This window comes from Lacerta agilis, chromosome 12 (assembly GCF_009819535.1).
Source record: "Lacerta agilis isolate rLacAgi1 chromosome 12, rLacAgi1.pri, whole genome shotgun sequence".
NCBI classification, from domain to species: Eukaryota; Metazoa; Chordata; class Lepidosauria; order Squamata; family Lacertidae; genus Lacerta; species Lacerta agilis.
In genome coordinates, this window is record NC_046323.1 from 38922497 (window position 1) to 38939854 (window position 17358).

The 17358-nt window shown below is 43.0% G+C and overlaps 1 protein-coding gene across 3 annotated transcripts in view; it reads right to left on the reverse strand.

Annotated features, from left to right (window-relative positions):
* NRP1 (neuropilin 1) overlaps window positions 1-17358 on the reverse strand; it is a 125872-nt gene that overhangs the window by 54972 nt on the left and 53542 nt on the right. For all 3 annotated transcript variants that reach the window (XM_033165423.1, XM_033165421.1, XM_033165420.1), the window contains exons 4-6: window positions 12877-13104; window positions 3743-3898; window positions 1126-1292 (exon numbers count right to left, since the gene is read on the reverse strand). In XM_033165423.1, coding sequence (XP_033021314.1) covers window positions 1126-1292; window positions 3743-3898; window positions 12877-13104 — 551 coding nt within the window. The remainder of the gene's footprint in view (window positions 1-1125; window positions 1293-3742; window positions 3899-12876; window positions 13105-17358) is intronic.

Sequence of the window (17358 nt, forward strand, 5' to 3'; positions counted from 1 at the left end):
CAAAAATGCACGAACGTCTGGGTTTTTTTGGGGGGGGCGTTCATGTTAAGAATGCCCGTGTTACGTAGCGCGATCCGGTGCGTAACACGGGGTACCACTGTACAAAGAACCTGCTCTTTGGTGGAGAGGAATGGGGGAAAAGAGTTAAGAAAATTCACACCCTGACACATGGTCCTGAACTGGGGCCAAAATGTGGCTTTCATCTCAGCATCTTAATCAGAATTTTCTGCAAATGAGTAGAAATATGTTTCGATTTTTCTAAAAAGGTACTTATGACATATGGTTCAATGGGTGAATACTGACAATTGCTTACCACAATGTACATGTAACCATTAGATAAATTGGTTTTCTGTACCATGCTGCCAAATGGAATGGGGAATATCACTGCACAACAGGCACACTCAAATAGCCTTAACTTTATTTATTGCACCTTGGCCCTTATATTTTCTACTCTGTGTTCAGGATTTCATACTCCTTCATTTCAGAACTTCTTTTTTACACTTAACAAAGGCAACTGCAGTTTTTGCCTTATACTCTCTGGGCAGTATTCAACTTAGATTTACTCAGAGTAGAGCCACTGAAATGAATAGTCCTAACTTAGTCATGTTCATTAGTTTCAATGGGTCTACTCTGCAGTAAAAGTTGAATGCCACTCCCTAGTCCCACACTGTCTTAGTGGTCTACCTATGGCTCTAATGTTCTGATGTACAGGAAACAATAGGCTTATCTCAATTTTAATTTTAATTTTGTGAAAGACACAGACCTTCCAAGGTGAAATTCTCACTCATCTCCTCATGGCACCAAGTAGCTGTTGAGTACTGTTCTTGTGAAAACTACCACAGGCTGCTCAGCAGACCATTTCACTTTAAGTGCTTGTTACACTAATATTGACTTTTCTGACTAAACCAAAATCTCTGTTATTTGTGTCCAGAAAAATGAAGAGGGGAAAGACCATGCAGGAAGTGAAAGAATGCATCTTCTTGAGCATCTTGTTATGCAGGAATTTGTTTTCACTCTATACACTGGTGCATTTACTTTTAAAATGACTTTGCCCCTCCTGCTTTCTTTGAAACACCGCACCAGATTTGTAATGTTTTATAGATGTGGGTTGGTTGTCTAGCATACCTGTATCCATTCTCTGTTGGAATCTTCTCCAGGTGTCCACCCATTTTCAGGGTAATTTAATCTAGACCGTTCAGAAGACCAGTTGGTGCTATACTGGGAAGAGGCACTGATTTGGTCAGAATGTATTTCACCAGATTCCATACCAAGAGGTTCAGCACACTGGAAATCTGAAAATAACAATGTTGTCAGTAGCACAATGTTGTCAGTTCACAAAATCCAAAATAGCTATGACAAGAAGCAGTGGGTGCAATCCATATCCCAATGAAGACAATGGCAAAACAACACAGAAGTTAACATCACAGTATTTCACCCTTTCCTGCTTTGAAGAGGATGCCCAAGTACTGTGATGTGTGACTTTATCAAATGAGGCCATAGCAGTTCTTCTACTGCTGACAATTGTGGTCAAGTTTTTGAAAGCACCCAAACACAGTGGAAGGCACAAACCGATGCAAGAACTACTCATCTTGACTCTATGTGTCTAGACTCCATGGTTGTGTGTTTGTAGAAATATAGGGCTATAAATATCAGAAATAATACATGACTACAAAGACATGGGGGGCCTTTGCTGGAAGCTCTTCATGTTCTTTATGACAGACTTATGTCATAAATCACTCTGATATTACAAAATTTCTGAAATGTTGGCAAGTTTTAAAATAACCAAGGTATATAACCATGGTAGCCCAGCATGTACTCCCTGGAAAAGACCCTGATGTTGGGAAAGATTGAGGGCACAAGGAGAAGGGGACGACAGAAGACGAGATGGTTGGACAGTGTTCTTGAAGCTACCAACATGAGTCTGACCAAACTGCGGGAGGCAGTGGAAGACAGGAGTGCCTGGCGTGCTCTGGTCCATGGGGTCACGAAGAGTCGGGCACGACTAAACGACTAAACAACAACAACAAAAGCCCAGCACGTGCAATTTCCATTGCAAGAAAAAAAAAGGGGTGTGTGTGAATATTCTGAGAGAGAGGATAATGGACTAAATTACCCCACCTTTCCTTCAAAAAACTCAAAGTGGTGAACACATGCTGCTCCCCATTTAATCCTCACAACAACCAAATGAGGTATATTAGTGTTAGATATGGTGACTGGCCCAAGGGCACCCAGTAAGCTTGTGGCTTAAGCATGGATTTGAACCTGTCAAAAGTCCAGCTCTCTACCATGCTGCCTCCATATTTTACTTATAAACTTCAGCTTTAAAAGCTGTTGCTCTAGTCTTCACACACTCCCTCTACATGGGATATAAAACAGGCCTGTCTGTATGATGAGCATTAAATTCAGACCAAAAAAAAGATGCATTAAATGTTAACAAGAGATGTGGAATAAAAAAAAATTAAAAACAGAAAGCGGCCGTGATGTGACAGGGGTATGATTAACCTTGTATCCCCTACAATTTTAATTCTATTTGAAGGTTTAAACACACACACACATGACCAAAAATGAGATCTAGTCGATCAGCATTTTTCCCGAGGGAAACAATTCTGTGAAATTAAACAGAAAATTCACAACTGGCTTTTAAGAGACATTATTAAGAGGCAAGTCAGACTTTGCTATGCTGCAGAATCTCCATTTGAAATGTTGAATCATACTACTTGAATTTTGTACAGATGTCGGCTATTCTTCTGATCAAAGATGCTCTGTAGATGTGGTATTAAAAGTTTGGCTGCTGAAATTCTGCCATGCAGTTAGGATCTGCTGGGCAAGAGTCAAGAGCTCCTGCATAGTTTACTACTACATTTATTATTTATAATTTCATTTATATACCACTTTTCCTCCAAGGAGCTCAATGTGGCATCCATGGTTCTACCTTCTCTCCAGCTGATCTTTACAATGACTGCGAAGTAGCTTAGCCTGAGAGACAGTGGCCAGCCCAAATGAGCTTCATGGCTGAGTCAGGATTTGAACTCTGATTTCCCAAGTCCTAGTCCAACTCACTAATCACTACATCACTCTAGCTCTGGGTGGGAATTCACCACCCCTGGATAGTCAACAGATTGTCAAGATACTGGAGCAGCTCCCCCCTGTCATATCAACATTTCCTTCAATGGATTTTGACCCCCAGACCTTTGTTTGTTCTTGCCTTTGCAGAAATGAGGTGCCAAACATAGACTGCAATCTGCTTAAGACGAAATGTTGTGTACAGTAAATTGGTGTTGTATATCGTGGCTGTATACATGTGGTAGTTTAAAGTGGATGAACGCCATCCACACAACGTTGTAGTTATCCAAGTAGCATCCTGCATCTCCCAACCATTTAACCAGGATTTTCCTGATACTCAGATAACGTGATAAGGAGCAGAATTCTATAAAAAAAATCGTATGCTATCCAGCTGTGGACATACTGCTAGACTTCTTGGTCTGGATGTTATTGTTTAGATCTACTCCTCTAAATTTCTACAGGAAAGGGAGAACGTCTCCACAACGTCGTGACTTTTTAGACAAAGATATTTGAGCGGAAATGTCTTCTCTTGCCCTTGGGTGGTTGCTTTAAAAACAGACGCACAAAGGGCTCTTATTTATCTAAGGCTTCTTTAAATATTTCATGCAGCACCCAGCAGGTGAGGAGACAGGACAGACAGTATTCAGCACACAGCTCTGTAGGATGGATAAATACTGACCTTCCGACACACTGTTCTGCAGGACAGTGTAGTTTGCAGAGAAGCCTTCTTTTGCTATTGCACTGTCGGTGTAGAAAACCATGGAAAGAATGCCGGTTGAAGAGCGAACACGGCCTGGTGTGTTTTGCCCACAGTATCGGCCTATGTGAGGACCAACTGAAAGGAAACAAGAACACAATGGTGAAGTCTCCATAGCAATAGAAGATGGCATTCTATGCACACCCGAAGAGAGGCCTCACAGAAAATAGGAAACTCCCTGAATTTGGCATCTCTTGCCCCCCTCCAGATGTTGTTACTGTGCATTCATGATGATTTCTGCTCGTGATGCTTTTGGAGCAATCATACGTGATCCTACATTCAAAACTGTTTGTGCCTGCAGACACATACCACCCAACACCGGAATGAGGCAAATTGGGACATGACCTCGATGGAGGCTGGTGCCCCACCATCTTACTTTGGCCCTGCCCCCTCCCCCTCTCAGCTCCCTCCCTCCCTCGCACCTTCACCCTCCTCCTCGGCCACTGCAGCCATCACCAGTGTACTTTTGGAAGCCAGCACTGGGGCGGCTTCTGTAAATCTGGGATGCCCAGCTTTAACGGAACAGTTGCAAGGTATGCAAACATTTTTTTGGGTGTGGGTGTGTGTGTGTGATACTGCTTCATTCCCCATCAGTGCATGCCCTGCAGCTTCCTGCTGAAATCCTGTAACATTTTATACCACGAATGTTCGGATTTAATTTTGTCCCACTCTTGGTTTCCCTATAGACCGGCTGAACAATAATGAAGTAGCACTGAGGAAGCACCTCAAAACAACCAATAAAGCCAAATCAGCTCATCACTAATGCACTGTTACTGTTTCAAGAGCATGTTGCAGAATATATATCCACAATGATAAACCAGCTATTAACCAAAACAATTTATAGTTCCATCCTACCACAAACCCTCGCTCCTACAGTATTTACTTATTTATATATATAACAAAATTACAGACTGCAATATATATCAGAATGGTGCACAAGAATACCAATGTAAAATAAAAGCCACATAAAAATTCGTGACTGTCAGCTGCTATGGAAATTCTCTTAATTGACTGCATAAGTTTGGGGATCTGGAAATGATTTCAGCAGGCATTTAAAGGTTAAAACAGAAGGCACCAACCAACAGTATGGGGGAAGGGACATAGCTCAGTGGTGGAGCATCTGCTTTGCATGCAGAAGGTCCCAAGTTCAATCCTCAGCATCTCCAGGTAGGACTGGGAGAGAACCCGGTCAGAAACCCTGGAGAGCTGCTCCCAATCAGCATAGACATTACTGAGGTAGAGGGATCAATGGCCCGACTCTGTATAAGACAGCATTCTAAAATCCAGTACAAAAATCCAGGGGGGAAATGGCAACAAACATTTATAGGGGAAATATTTTTATGGTCGCGGTTGTTAGTAACAAGGCACACAGTTACAAGCACAAAGGAACCTTTGCCAACAAAACAAAGGGGTCCAGCTGGTTCAGTTTGCACAACCAGTTCCGTGAAATAAATCTCACCATCCGTACATGAGAAATGAGAACACAGTCAAGACTCAGTGAACAAGGCAATGGGAAGGAAAGGTGAATTGCACTGAAACAAACAGAAACTCAGGCGTACACAGGACATAAACACAGATTGAACAGAAGGACAACCTCTTAAAATGGATCACAAGAATGCATTGAACATAACCTTGCAGTATGCAGTAAAGCAACATCAGAACATTATGGTTGTGTGCATATGGTAAAGTAGCACCACAGCTTCAATATAAACACTAATTAGTGACATGGCAAATGAAGAAGTCGCACACTGTCATTTCCCATGTCACTAATCAGTGCTTATATATAATGATGTGATATCTCTTTATGGTATGCAACCTCCTTGTTTGCTTTGGAGTGTCTAGGTGACATCTTGATGCCAGTTTATCACACTGGTATGTTGCATACATTCTGGTTTCAAGAGGTTGCCCTTCTGTTGTTCTGCTTGTGTTTACAACTGTGAATTGCTGGCTGTGCCTCTGCAGGATATGGTATACTTGAGCCTCTATGCTCATTCATTAGTATGTTCACAGGGCAAGCTGTCATGGATTGTTCAGAAAATTCAGAGAAATGCCTAAGTGATGACAATTGCCCAGTAATCAATGGCTCCCTCCTTCCCTTGCACTGTCCATTCCTATTTGTGCTTTCAACAGCTTCCAGCTTGAAGCATTCCCCCTCTGCTCATATTGTGGCCTGTGCCACCAAGAAAATAATTCACTTTGAGTATGAAATATTTCCTTTCCATTATGGTAATATCCCTCAGAGGCATTCACCAAAGATATATGCCAGTGAAATCACCTCTGGGGGCTGAAGAACAACAAATCTTTTGCTAGTAAAATAAAAATAAAAATCTATAACCAGATTGGCTGAACTTCCTAAGCCTAAGAGCCTCTTACCACAATTTCCATATGGCTGAGAGCCAAAAAGCACAGATTCTGTGCCTTCCCAGGCATTTGCTTCTCTGTTCGCAAGAACAAAATCAGCACTCATTGCCTCTTCTCCTGCAGTAGCTTTCCCCATAAGTCCCCAAGTCCTACCACAGCTTCTGTACAAGCTGTTCCAGTTGTGCTTTTCATAGTCCCCTCACATCCACCCTTCTCTCCCTGCCTCACCTCCTTCAGCCAGTGTTTCTGCTTCCCCTTCTCTCTCAGTTTCATGGGCTCCCTGCAAATTTCAGATACCACTGAAAACAGTGGGTGGCCAGCATTTAAACACACCACACATTCAAAACACATGGCTTGCCCCAGAGAATCCTGTGAACTGCAGTCTCCTCCACACAGATGTATAGTTCTCAGTACTCTTAACAAACAATTGTTCCCAGGATTCTTTTGAGGAAGTAGTGTGTGCTTTAAATGTATGGTGCACAGACAGCATTATTCTATGCCAAATTTTCCAGCCTGGTACTCTACTGATGCAACTCCCATCATGCATGATCTTTGGCTGTGCTGGCCAGACCTGATGGGAATAGCAGTCCAAAATATCTGGAGAGCACCAGTTTGCATAAAGCTACTACCGTATATACCCGAGTATAAGTCGACCCAAATATAAGCCGAGGCACCTAATTTCCCTACAAAAACCCGGGAAAGCTTATTGACTCAAGTATAAGCCGGTTCACCTTTGCCGCTGTGGTAGAGGAGGAGGAACGAGCAGCCCGAAAGCAGCCCTTTAGGCTGCTCCTTCCTCTTCCTCCTTTGCTGCTGTGGAGCTCACCCCGTCGCGGGGTTTCGAACCGCCATTCTTCTGATCAGCAAGCCCTAGGACTCTGTGGTTTAACCCACAGCGCAATGTTCCCTTGTGTTATACAGAGAAGGCTGGGACCGCCTGCCTCACTTGAGTATAAGCCGAGGGCAGCTTTTTCAGCACAAAAAATGTGCTGAAAAACTAGGCTTATACTCAAGTATATACGGTATATGCAATTCCTCTCTGTTGCATACTAATGGTAACTCTTTATCTGTAAGACAGAAAGCCCCCCCCCCCTCCGGGTATGTAGGTATGGTTATGAAACTCTCCATGCAATAAGGTGAGATCACAAGTAACCGCTGCTTGTCCCCACAGCAGAAGAGGGAAAGTCCCCATAAGAAAACTGCTAGAAAAGGCAATAGATCTAGTGGCTGTTAGTGTATGCGAAGAAGCGATGAAGAAAAGGATGAAGAGAAAGACAGAGCCAACAGTTTAACCATGAGTGATAAGGAGATTCAAAAATGCTTAATATTCTGTTTAAAATTTGGCAGTGCCCACATGTGTGCCCACAGTTTCTAAGCACTGAGCTATGGCACTGAGGCAGACTGCTGCTGCTGTTACACTGGTCTGTTATGGCCAGGAAATAAAAGGCATGTCCAGAACTTTCACCGATAGCCTCTTCACTGATAATAATAATAATAATAATAATAATAATTCATTATTTGTACCCCGCCCATCTGGCTGGGTCTCCCCGGCCACTCTGGGCGGCTTCCAACAAATATTAAAATACATTAAAATATCACAGATTAAAAACTTTGCATGTTTTTGTTTTTGTTTACTTTTACATTAAGTTTACTAGGACCTATGATGTTTGTCATACGATGCCCATACATAACAGAAAGGTTTGGAGAAGCAAGGAAGGGAGGCTGCTTTGTAATTTAGGGAGGCGTATGGCACTGTGACGCAAGGCACGACAAGTGTCTGGCAACTTTTGCTGGAGCCACGGAAGCCTCTTCATTTGTGGCTCCCGCTTCTTTAATCTCCCATGAAAAGGACTCTGAGGTTTTGTGTGTTTTATCTTGAATCTGACTAGTCAGCATCTGGCCTTTTCCTCTCATTGTCTCTCCCCCCACCCCACCCGTCTGTCCAATGGGCAAACATCTGTGACTTTGCTCCTTTTCCATTAGGCCCTTTGATCACCGCAGCCATTGACCTTAATGAGGAGAAGAAACGAAGCCACTATAATTCCATACCCCGGTACTTATTCTGAACCACCCTCTTCACCCCCACCCTATTTCCTGCAAGGATGCTTCCTTTGAAATAGCAAACAGAAGGGAACTTGTTTCAAAGCAGACTCACACTTTTTAAGATTCAGTGTGACTCATGGGTTCATACTTTCTTACAAACATACATGGTAATTTAAAATTTTATTTGTCTGAATACTGCCACTAGATATCATGGCTGCGGGTTCGTTATCTAGCTGTGTAAATACAGCAGCCGAAAGCTTTGCAGACTATGATATAAAGGGGTATTGAATTTTCTTACACAACATGTAAGACTTTGCCTACTGAGTTAATGCAATATTGATCTGACCTGAACTGGATAAAATAGAGCTTTTTAGTCTTCCTGTATAAATACAGGGCATTCTTAAACCCCCCCCCTCTGTCTTCCAATTTCAAGCTTTCAAACTGGCGAATGACAATAAATTACTTAATAATGTGCAAAAGGCGACCACACTAAATGGTTCACTGTGGAGAAAACATCTTGACCAATAATTCATGAGATTATATCACTACCTGCTTAGCTAGAATGTGTCAGTCTTTCTTGAAGGCTCCTATTAATCTTTCCTTGCCTTGTAATTTGTGAGCGAAGGGTCAAATGGATTCCAGCACAACAAATCTACTTGTAGCTGTTTAAATTGGAATTATAGAGTGTCTGGGACCCATTTGAAGCTGCTACTAGAAATTATTTTATTTCGAGATGTTTGGTCCTATTCTGGTAGCATCAGTCCTGGAGCTGTGTGTTTATGAGATTCCGAACTTTCATGTATGGAAATGTAAAGTGAAAATGTCATTTGTTCATTATTATTAATTTGATCTGAGATATTATAATCATGTCAAGAACAATTACACTGCATAAAAACAGACTGTTTGCAATTTTTCAACATTTTGATTGAATGTGTTAGCTAGCCACCTTTAGTGGACGTGAAAAGCAGAGTGCAATGCGATTAAAGCTCCACTGACTTAAACGGGCAATTAGACACATACCGGTACTTATCAGTGGAGTTTAGACTTTCTTATGGCAGGGGTGGAGAACTCCTGTGCCCTGTAGATGTTGTTGTATTACAACTTCCATTATAGAATCATAGAATCATAGAGTTGGAAGAGACCACAAGGGCCATCCAGCCCAACCCCCTGCCAAGCAGGAAACACCATCAAAGCATTCCTGACAGATGGCTGTCAAGCCTCCGCTTAAAGACCTCCAAAGAAGGAGACTCCACCACACTCCTTGGCAGCAAATTCCACTGTCGAACAGCTCTTACTGTCAGGAAGTTCTTCCTAATGTTTAGGTGGAATCTTCTTTCTTGTAGTTTGAAACCACTGCCCCGTGTCCGCTTCTCTGGAGCAGCAGAAAACAACCTTTCTCCCTCCTCCATATGACATCCTTTTATATATTTGAACATGGCTATTATCCTGACCAAGGCTATACTGACTGAAGTTGATGGAGGTTGGGAGTTCAACATGTTCTAAATCCTAGTCATATGGACTAATTGCACCAATGCAAGCATGCAGTTCTGCATTAGCAAAAGCTGTCCATTTCCCTCCAAGAGCAAAAAAGCACCCCATACTGCAGGGAAGCCCTTATGTGAGTAAGGAGGAGTCTTTCTCTCCATAGAATAATATAAAGAACTCCTTTATGAGCAGGGCTTTAGAGAACATCCATGCTGTTCAAAAGGTGAAGCAGCGGGAATATTTTCAGAGCAATCTTATATTTGTCCACTACTGAGTTTATTCCTAGCTAAGTGTGTATAGGATTGCAGGATTCCAGCACCCTACTTGACATGGATCAGCCAGAGCCAGTGTGGCAGGTGGTCAACCCGACAAAGCTTCAGGATCCCTACACATACAAGATCCCTCTCCTTTCAGGAGCAGGGAGCTAGGAACACAGCAGTGAGAGAGTTATGCAGAGCCAGCAATGTAGATACATGTAGGCCCAAGTGTCCTGTGTCTGCTCCGATGTTAAAATGGGGCTTCTCTTTCAGGGCTTTCTCCCTGGTGGATGGCTGCTCCACAAATATCCCCCCTTTCAAACTCAAGCCTCTGCTTTAGGATCTGAGGGAGTGGCCATGTGATCCATTAAGAAGAGCCACCAAAGACCAAGACCCTATGATTCTATTCCCCTTTCTGTGGTGCATGTGATGGAATGTTTTCTCCTATAATTTTGTTTCTCACATTGATACTGAAATTAATCCCAAAGCCATCCCCATACATTTTCTTGACTGAGCTCCACTCCCCCCCCACACAATCCCAATACATTTTGCTGCCTGAGCACCCCCCCTCCCCCCCCCAAAATACATGCACAGAAGCTGGTTGGAACAGCAGTTGAATCTTCAACACTGGTGATGGGATGGCACCAGCAGAATAGATTAGGGGGGCTACAAAGGGGAATGAGGGAAATTCAAGAGGAACAGGTGAGGGCTGCTGTTGTGCTCCAAAATCTTCCCCCTTAGGCAGTTGCTTTACTCTTCCCAATGGTTGGGTCAGCCCTGTCTTAACCCCTTGAAAGCAGAAGCTTGACTCTGCAGGGTAAGGCTGAGCCCTCCAGCAATTGTCCACACTGCCTCCTTTCTCTGTGAGCTGGACCATTTTCCAGAACCCCTGACACAGTCCTGGTGACAAAACTGGAATACAGTAGCCACGCCTTGCCCAACTGCTTTAACCTTCAGCAACCACCTCCTATTGTCAGTGTACAACACCCACTTTCTCCACCAGCACCATTCTGACAGGAAGAATGTGTTCCACTTCATTTCTTTTAATACAAAATATTAAATAATGACTAATGTTACAAGCTGACATTTCATATACCTACACATGCTAAATCATGCACATTTTCAGAGTGCTCCCCTTCTGGGAGAGAGATGCCAGCTAAGTAAGTAGTTATAGAAATATATGTTTTAAATATCACAATCCTGATTTCTAGAGTTTAAACAAAACACACTTTTAATCCAAAGATACATTGGGGTGATTATAATACTTGCTCATAATGATTCCAATTCATTCATTTTCTAGAACCAGAAAATTACTACTTCAGCGGTAATAACTTTGACACTAATCTCTTTGAAAATATTTCAAATAATTTGGCTGATTGGTCTTTTTCTCCACATATCATCTGAAATTGGAATTTCCACCAGAGAGCTTTTTGCTATTTCAAAAAAACCCTATTATTACATTTCAAGGCTAATGGACAGGTTAAATACAGTAAAAAGAGCAGTAAAAAGAGCAGTAAAAAAGAGCAGCTGTGGCTAGTCAAGGCAGTGTGCTAAGTGAAACTGCTAGCTCCGGTGGTATGGTGAAGAGAGGGGGGAAGGGAGCATGTGAATGCAGCCAGCATGTGAATGGTGAACATGGGTTCAAGTTGCCCCGGCCAGGCCTTGCCTGACTCCATTGCTCAAATAATTTGCATGCTGCCTCAGCTGGCTGCCTCATTCTAGGCAATGCTTAAAGGTAAAGGTAAAGGGACCCCTGACCGTTAAGTCCATTCACGGATGACTCTGGGGTTGTGGCGCTCATCTCGCTTTACTGGTCGAGGGAGCCAGCATACAGCTTCCGGGTCATGTGGCCAGCATGACTAAGCCGCTTCTGGCGAACCAGAGCAGCACACGGAAATGCCGTTTACCTTCCTGCCAAAGCGGTACCTATTTATCTACTTGCACTTTGTGCTTTCAAAATGCTAGGTGGGCAGGAGCTGGGACCGAGCAACGGGAGCTCACCCTGTCGCAGGGATTCGAACCACCGACCTTCTGATTGGCAAGCCCTAGGCTCTGTGGTGTAGACAATGCTTAGAACAGCTCTAAGACCTGTAGTGGGTGCCTCATGATTTTCAGTTTCTGCTGTCACTTTTTCTGCACAGGCATTTTATTTCAAGTTAGGGAACGGGACAACCAAAATATATTTCTCTTCCGCTGTTCATTGCCACATGCACACAAAAAGTTTGCAGAAGCTATCAAGGGCAGTTTGCTTGCACATCACTGCATGTACGACTCCCTTGGCTTAGGGACATCCTAAGAGGAAGTGCTCAACCTAAGAGAACCGTAACGTTAAACTCCACTGAACTTGTAATAGCTGCAGCAAACCACGGGATAATGCCATAAAAACCCTTACATCCTCTCTCCATTAGTGCTAACAACATACAAACTAATTCTCTAGAGCCTGCATCAGCAAGAGATTACCTTAAACGAACCAACTGCAACTTTGCTGAAATCAAAGGGGTGTGTGTGTGTGTGTGTGTGTTTGTGTCATTTGGCACAAGGGCAATTTCTAGAGCAGAAAAAGCATGCTATCAAAAACACAGGGCTGTCACTGGAAATAGTGGCTCTGTGTTAATTTCTTTCCCCCTCCATAATGTGTAGTTCAATGGACCTCCTGTTATAATGTCATCATGCTGTGAGTTTTTTCAGTTCTGTGTCACTGACTACTGCTGGTGGGAACAGGGAAATGTTCAATATAATGACATCAAGATACAAGGTATGCCATATGATGGAGGGTGTGGGAACTCTATATGGGATAGCTGTTTTGGGTGGCTAGGTATGTGATAGATGTTAGAAGTCAACATGCCTTCTATAGCATGCTGTGGGATTACAACCCTGAGGCAGGCAACTCATTTTAGATACGTATCTTACCTTCAGGGAATCCATCCCAGATTTCTAAGCGGTCATAGCGGCAGAACACTCCTGCTGGAGGATTCGAATCTGGTTCCAGTTCAAAGCTTTCAAATTCCAATATAATCTCTGACATCTTTGGTGCAAATACAATATAAGTGCATTCAAGGCTATTGGGATATTTCTCAGGGAATCCTGGTGATTTGATCACCCCACTCATAGACGTGAAGTTTCTGGAGCATTCTGGTCCTGCAGAACACAAGAAACAAATATAAACACAATATGCTGACTTTGTGCTATTCTGGTTCACTAGAAAACAAATTAGACCATTTTATCTTTCTAAACAGCAGAGTGGCTTTTCGGTGAAACACCTCACTTTAATCACCTTATTAATCATCCAGCTAACTTGTTCCTGTTATTGATAATTGGTATTAAAATGTAATTCACATTTATTGCATGAACTCCAGTTTTCAATTTGTAGCAGGGTGATAATGGGAAAAAAGAAAAAGAAAACTTGTGCCAGCTCCAAAGAAAGGGTGTGTGTGTATGTGTGTGCAAATTATGACAAAGTCATGCGGGAACAATGAAAGTGTAAGCTGCAGAAATCTCGACAGCCCTAGGGAAATAATTATAGCCCCTTCAAGCTTAAATCTTAAGGTTGACAGCCTTTTATTGGTAAAATAGAAAATTTTGCAAGAGGAGGGGAGTGGATTCGGTAGATGGAGCAGAGGTTTCAGATTCCTAGAGCAGTGACTCAGTAACTCTGCCAGATGTGACCTATGCCTCCTTGACAAACTAGATGTGAAAGGTAATTCGTACTCGTACCAAGGGTGACTTGACTCATTCTGAGCGGTGTTGACACAGGTGCACCAGTAAAGTGTTGCTGTTAGTGAACGCATGATAAACTGTGTGATTACAGGTCGTGTTGCTGGAATCCAACTAATATCAATGTTGACACCCTAACCTTACCCATAACATCAGCCGTGGTGTTAGCCTTTAGTGTGCTCCACAAAATACCCTCATGCAGCAACACTGGGCACTGCCCACATAGCTCGTCCTGCTGCTTTTATACCAGAGAATTCTCAGTCTCACAAAACTTTATCCTACTCCCAACTCTTTCACATTAGCTTGTTTTAAATTCCATTTTAGAAAATCACTTCTCAGAAAGTGCTTTATAAACGGCGTTTCCATGCGCTCTGGGCTTCTGTCAATGCGTTCTGTTGCGGCAGAAGCGATTTAGCCATGCTGGCCACATGACCCGGAAAGCTGTCTGCGAACAAACACCGGATCCCTCAGCCTGAAGCGAGATGAGCGCCACAACCGCCTTTGACTGGACTTAACCATCCAGGGGTCATTTACCTTTTTTTACCTATGCTCCTTATCTTTACCTTGATGCCGTAAAGTAAAAATAAAAAAAATAAAAATCTATGCAGGATCACAGCAAGATCCATCTTCATCTGCATCCTTTTCCCAAGAGCATCAAGCCAGAAACAACTGGGCCATGAGAAGGCCTTGGTAGTGAAGCTGAGAGACATGGACTTGCAAAAGTCCACATAGTGAGCTCCTAAAATGAGCAGCTCTGCCTAGAACTCCCAAATCCAAAACCCTGCCCATCATGCTAGGTAACCTGTACTGATTTATGTGATGTGTGAATTGAGCATGGCTGCACTGGGGAGGCATCATTCCATTGGCCCATGTGATATTGGCCCATGGGATTCTCTTGCATTCCTTTTGCCCCCCCCCCCCAGCACCAACTTTAAAAAACACTTCATTGATAGATGTGGTGTTTCATTTCCCAGTGCGGAGAGCATCCAGAAGGAATGAGGCAACTTTTATGTGCTCCTTAGGACCCGCACTAGAACATAGGAACATAGGAAGCTGGCTTAGGCAGAGTAGGACCATGGGTCCATCTAACTCATATTGGCAGTGGCTCTCTGGAATTTCAGGCAAGGTTCTCTCCCAATTCTACCTGGGGATTGAACTTCTACAGGCAAGACAGATGCTCTAGAGTTGAGCCATGGCTCTTCTCTTGGCTTCTCAGCTCTACCACCTGACATTCCTTTGCCTGGAGACGCTAGGAATTGGAGATGTCACTGTTAACTTCTGTACACAAAGCATGTGCTGGAACTATGACATCATCCATCCTTTCAATATTAGGTCAGGGCTGTGTAGCCTACAATTGAGGCTGGAACCAGTGGGCCTCTTAAAGAGATGTATATGTACACTGAAATCTTAACAAATTTGTGATAATAAATCTCCAGTATAGGTCCACATAAGGAGATTGTATCCTCTTTGGAAATGATGGCAGGAAGCACAGAGAATATTTAGAAAATATCCAGCCATCCAATACATGCAGTTTCCCAAGAGAAGACTAGTCTGTTAGATGCATATGTATATAAATAATGGCACACCGTAGGAAATGGATTCCTTCTGAAATGATATAAACCACGCTACCTCTTGCTGCTTTGGCTACCATCCAGGCAGAGCGGACGTTCAGGAGCCAATTGAGAAGAATGTGATCTAAGTTCTGAAACAGCACCTGAAGTGCATGGAGATGGCAAATCCAGGCCCTAACAAAGTGGTGCATTCTGGCAAAAATGAATCATTGCAGGCTCCCTGGTCAAATTATAATTTGGGAGGTCATACTACAAATGAACTGAATTACCGGTATAGGTAAAGGCCTAATCTAGCCCTTACCCTAAATGTGAGATTGGGGACATACAGTGCTTTTGTAAATGTAGCTCTCCAAATATGAGAGGGTCGCTGATGGATAAAGATAGTTGTTAGAATTAGAGATGTCCTATGTATGGAGTGGTGAATTGAAGAAGAGTAGGGAAGGAAGTAGTGAGGAAGTTATTGTGCTGTAAGTATTCATCTTTTCTAGCTAGTGTAAAAACTCAGGCTACCTCTGTAAGACAGGACTGAACCAAAATAGGAAGTATGTGTGATACCTTTCACAAGTGAAATGCAACAGTCTTTTTGATATTTTTCTTTTCTTTTCTGTAGGATAGGAAGAGATGATGTTGAGGCAGGAAGGGATGGAAAGCAGGATGGTCTATGAGACTTGGAATGGCATAAAGTCAGACCCGAGCTACTCCCTGCCTCTCCTACACTATGCAGCTGCCACCTCCATGGATAATTAGACTAAAGGCAAAACTATCTCACACACCTAAACTGACCCTCACTGCCCGTGGTCTGGGGAGCCAACAGAGCTGGGCTGATTACATACAGAACATCTTTATAGCCAAGATGGTCTGGGTGGTGCTGCAGACCAGGAAGGATCTGGCAAATAGTTTCCACTGCCGGTGTAATTATGCTTGTTGTTGTTCAGCCATTCAGTCATGTCCGACTCTTCGTGACCCCATGGACCAGAGCACGCCAGGCACCCCTTTCCTCCACTGCCTCCCGCAGTTTGGCCAAAATCATGCTAGTCGCTTCGAGAACAATGCCCAACCATCTCATCCTCTGTCATCCCCTTCTCCTTGTGCCCTCAGTCTTTCCCAACATCAGGGTCTTTTCCAGGGAGTCTTCTCTTCTCATGAGGTGGCCAAAGTACTGGAGCCTCAACTTTAGGATCTGTCCTTCCAGTGAGCACTCAGGGCTGATTTCTTTAAGGATGGATAAGTTTGATCTTTTTGCAGTCCATGGGACTCTCAAGAGTCTCCTCCAGCACCATAATTCAAAAGCATCAATTCTTTGGCGATCAGTCTTCTTTATGGTCCAGCTCTCACTTCTATACATTACTACTGGGAAAACCATAGCTTTAACTATACGGACCTTTATCGGCAAGGTGATGTCTCTGCTTTTTAAGTTGCTGTCTAGGTTTGTCATTGCTTTCCTCCCAAGAAGCAGGCGTCTTATGGTAGAACAAAGAATAAGGTACTTCTTTTGCTAGAATTCTCTATTCAAGCCACCTGGTGTCTGGACAGGCAGCGACGGTCAAGCCTGACTTTATAACATACCCAATATAATAATTTAATAGATGAACACTAGATAGGGATTTTGCATTCAGTAAATTTATTAATTCACCCTTGATTTGGATGCATTAAAATGTTTAGATGAAAAGTAAACGTGAACTCTGTGTTTCACAGTAACTGTAACTCTTAGACCACAAATGCATGTGCAATCTTTTCCATCTCTGTACATGACAATATCATTTCCACTTTGATATACTGTGGCATAAACTTGAGTTAGAATTACTTTGGGACCTATAACTTTGAATATTCTGACTTTTGTGTGTGCGAATTCTCATTTATAATGTTGCCTTAATGTAACTAATGCCTTTCAGAAGGAGATTTAAAGGATCATACAAGGAAATAAATGCATGAAACTGCTGAGTTGTCACTGAAATGTCAAGGGGAAAGGGCCCCATTGAAAATGCTCACTTTTGCAAATGGCTTACGTAGAGGCTCTTTCAGTAGTTTTCCCAGTGCATACCAACCTTAAAAGTCCATTGCTTAATTGGCAAGGCACGGGAATTGCGGTCTCTAAGAATCTAAATGC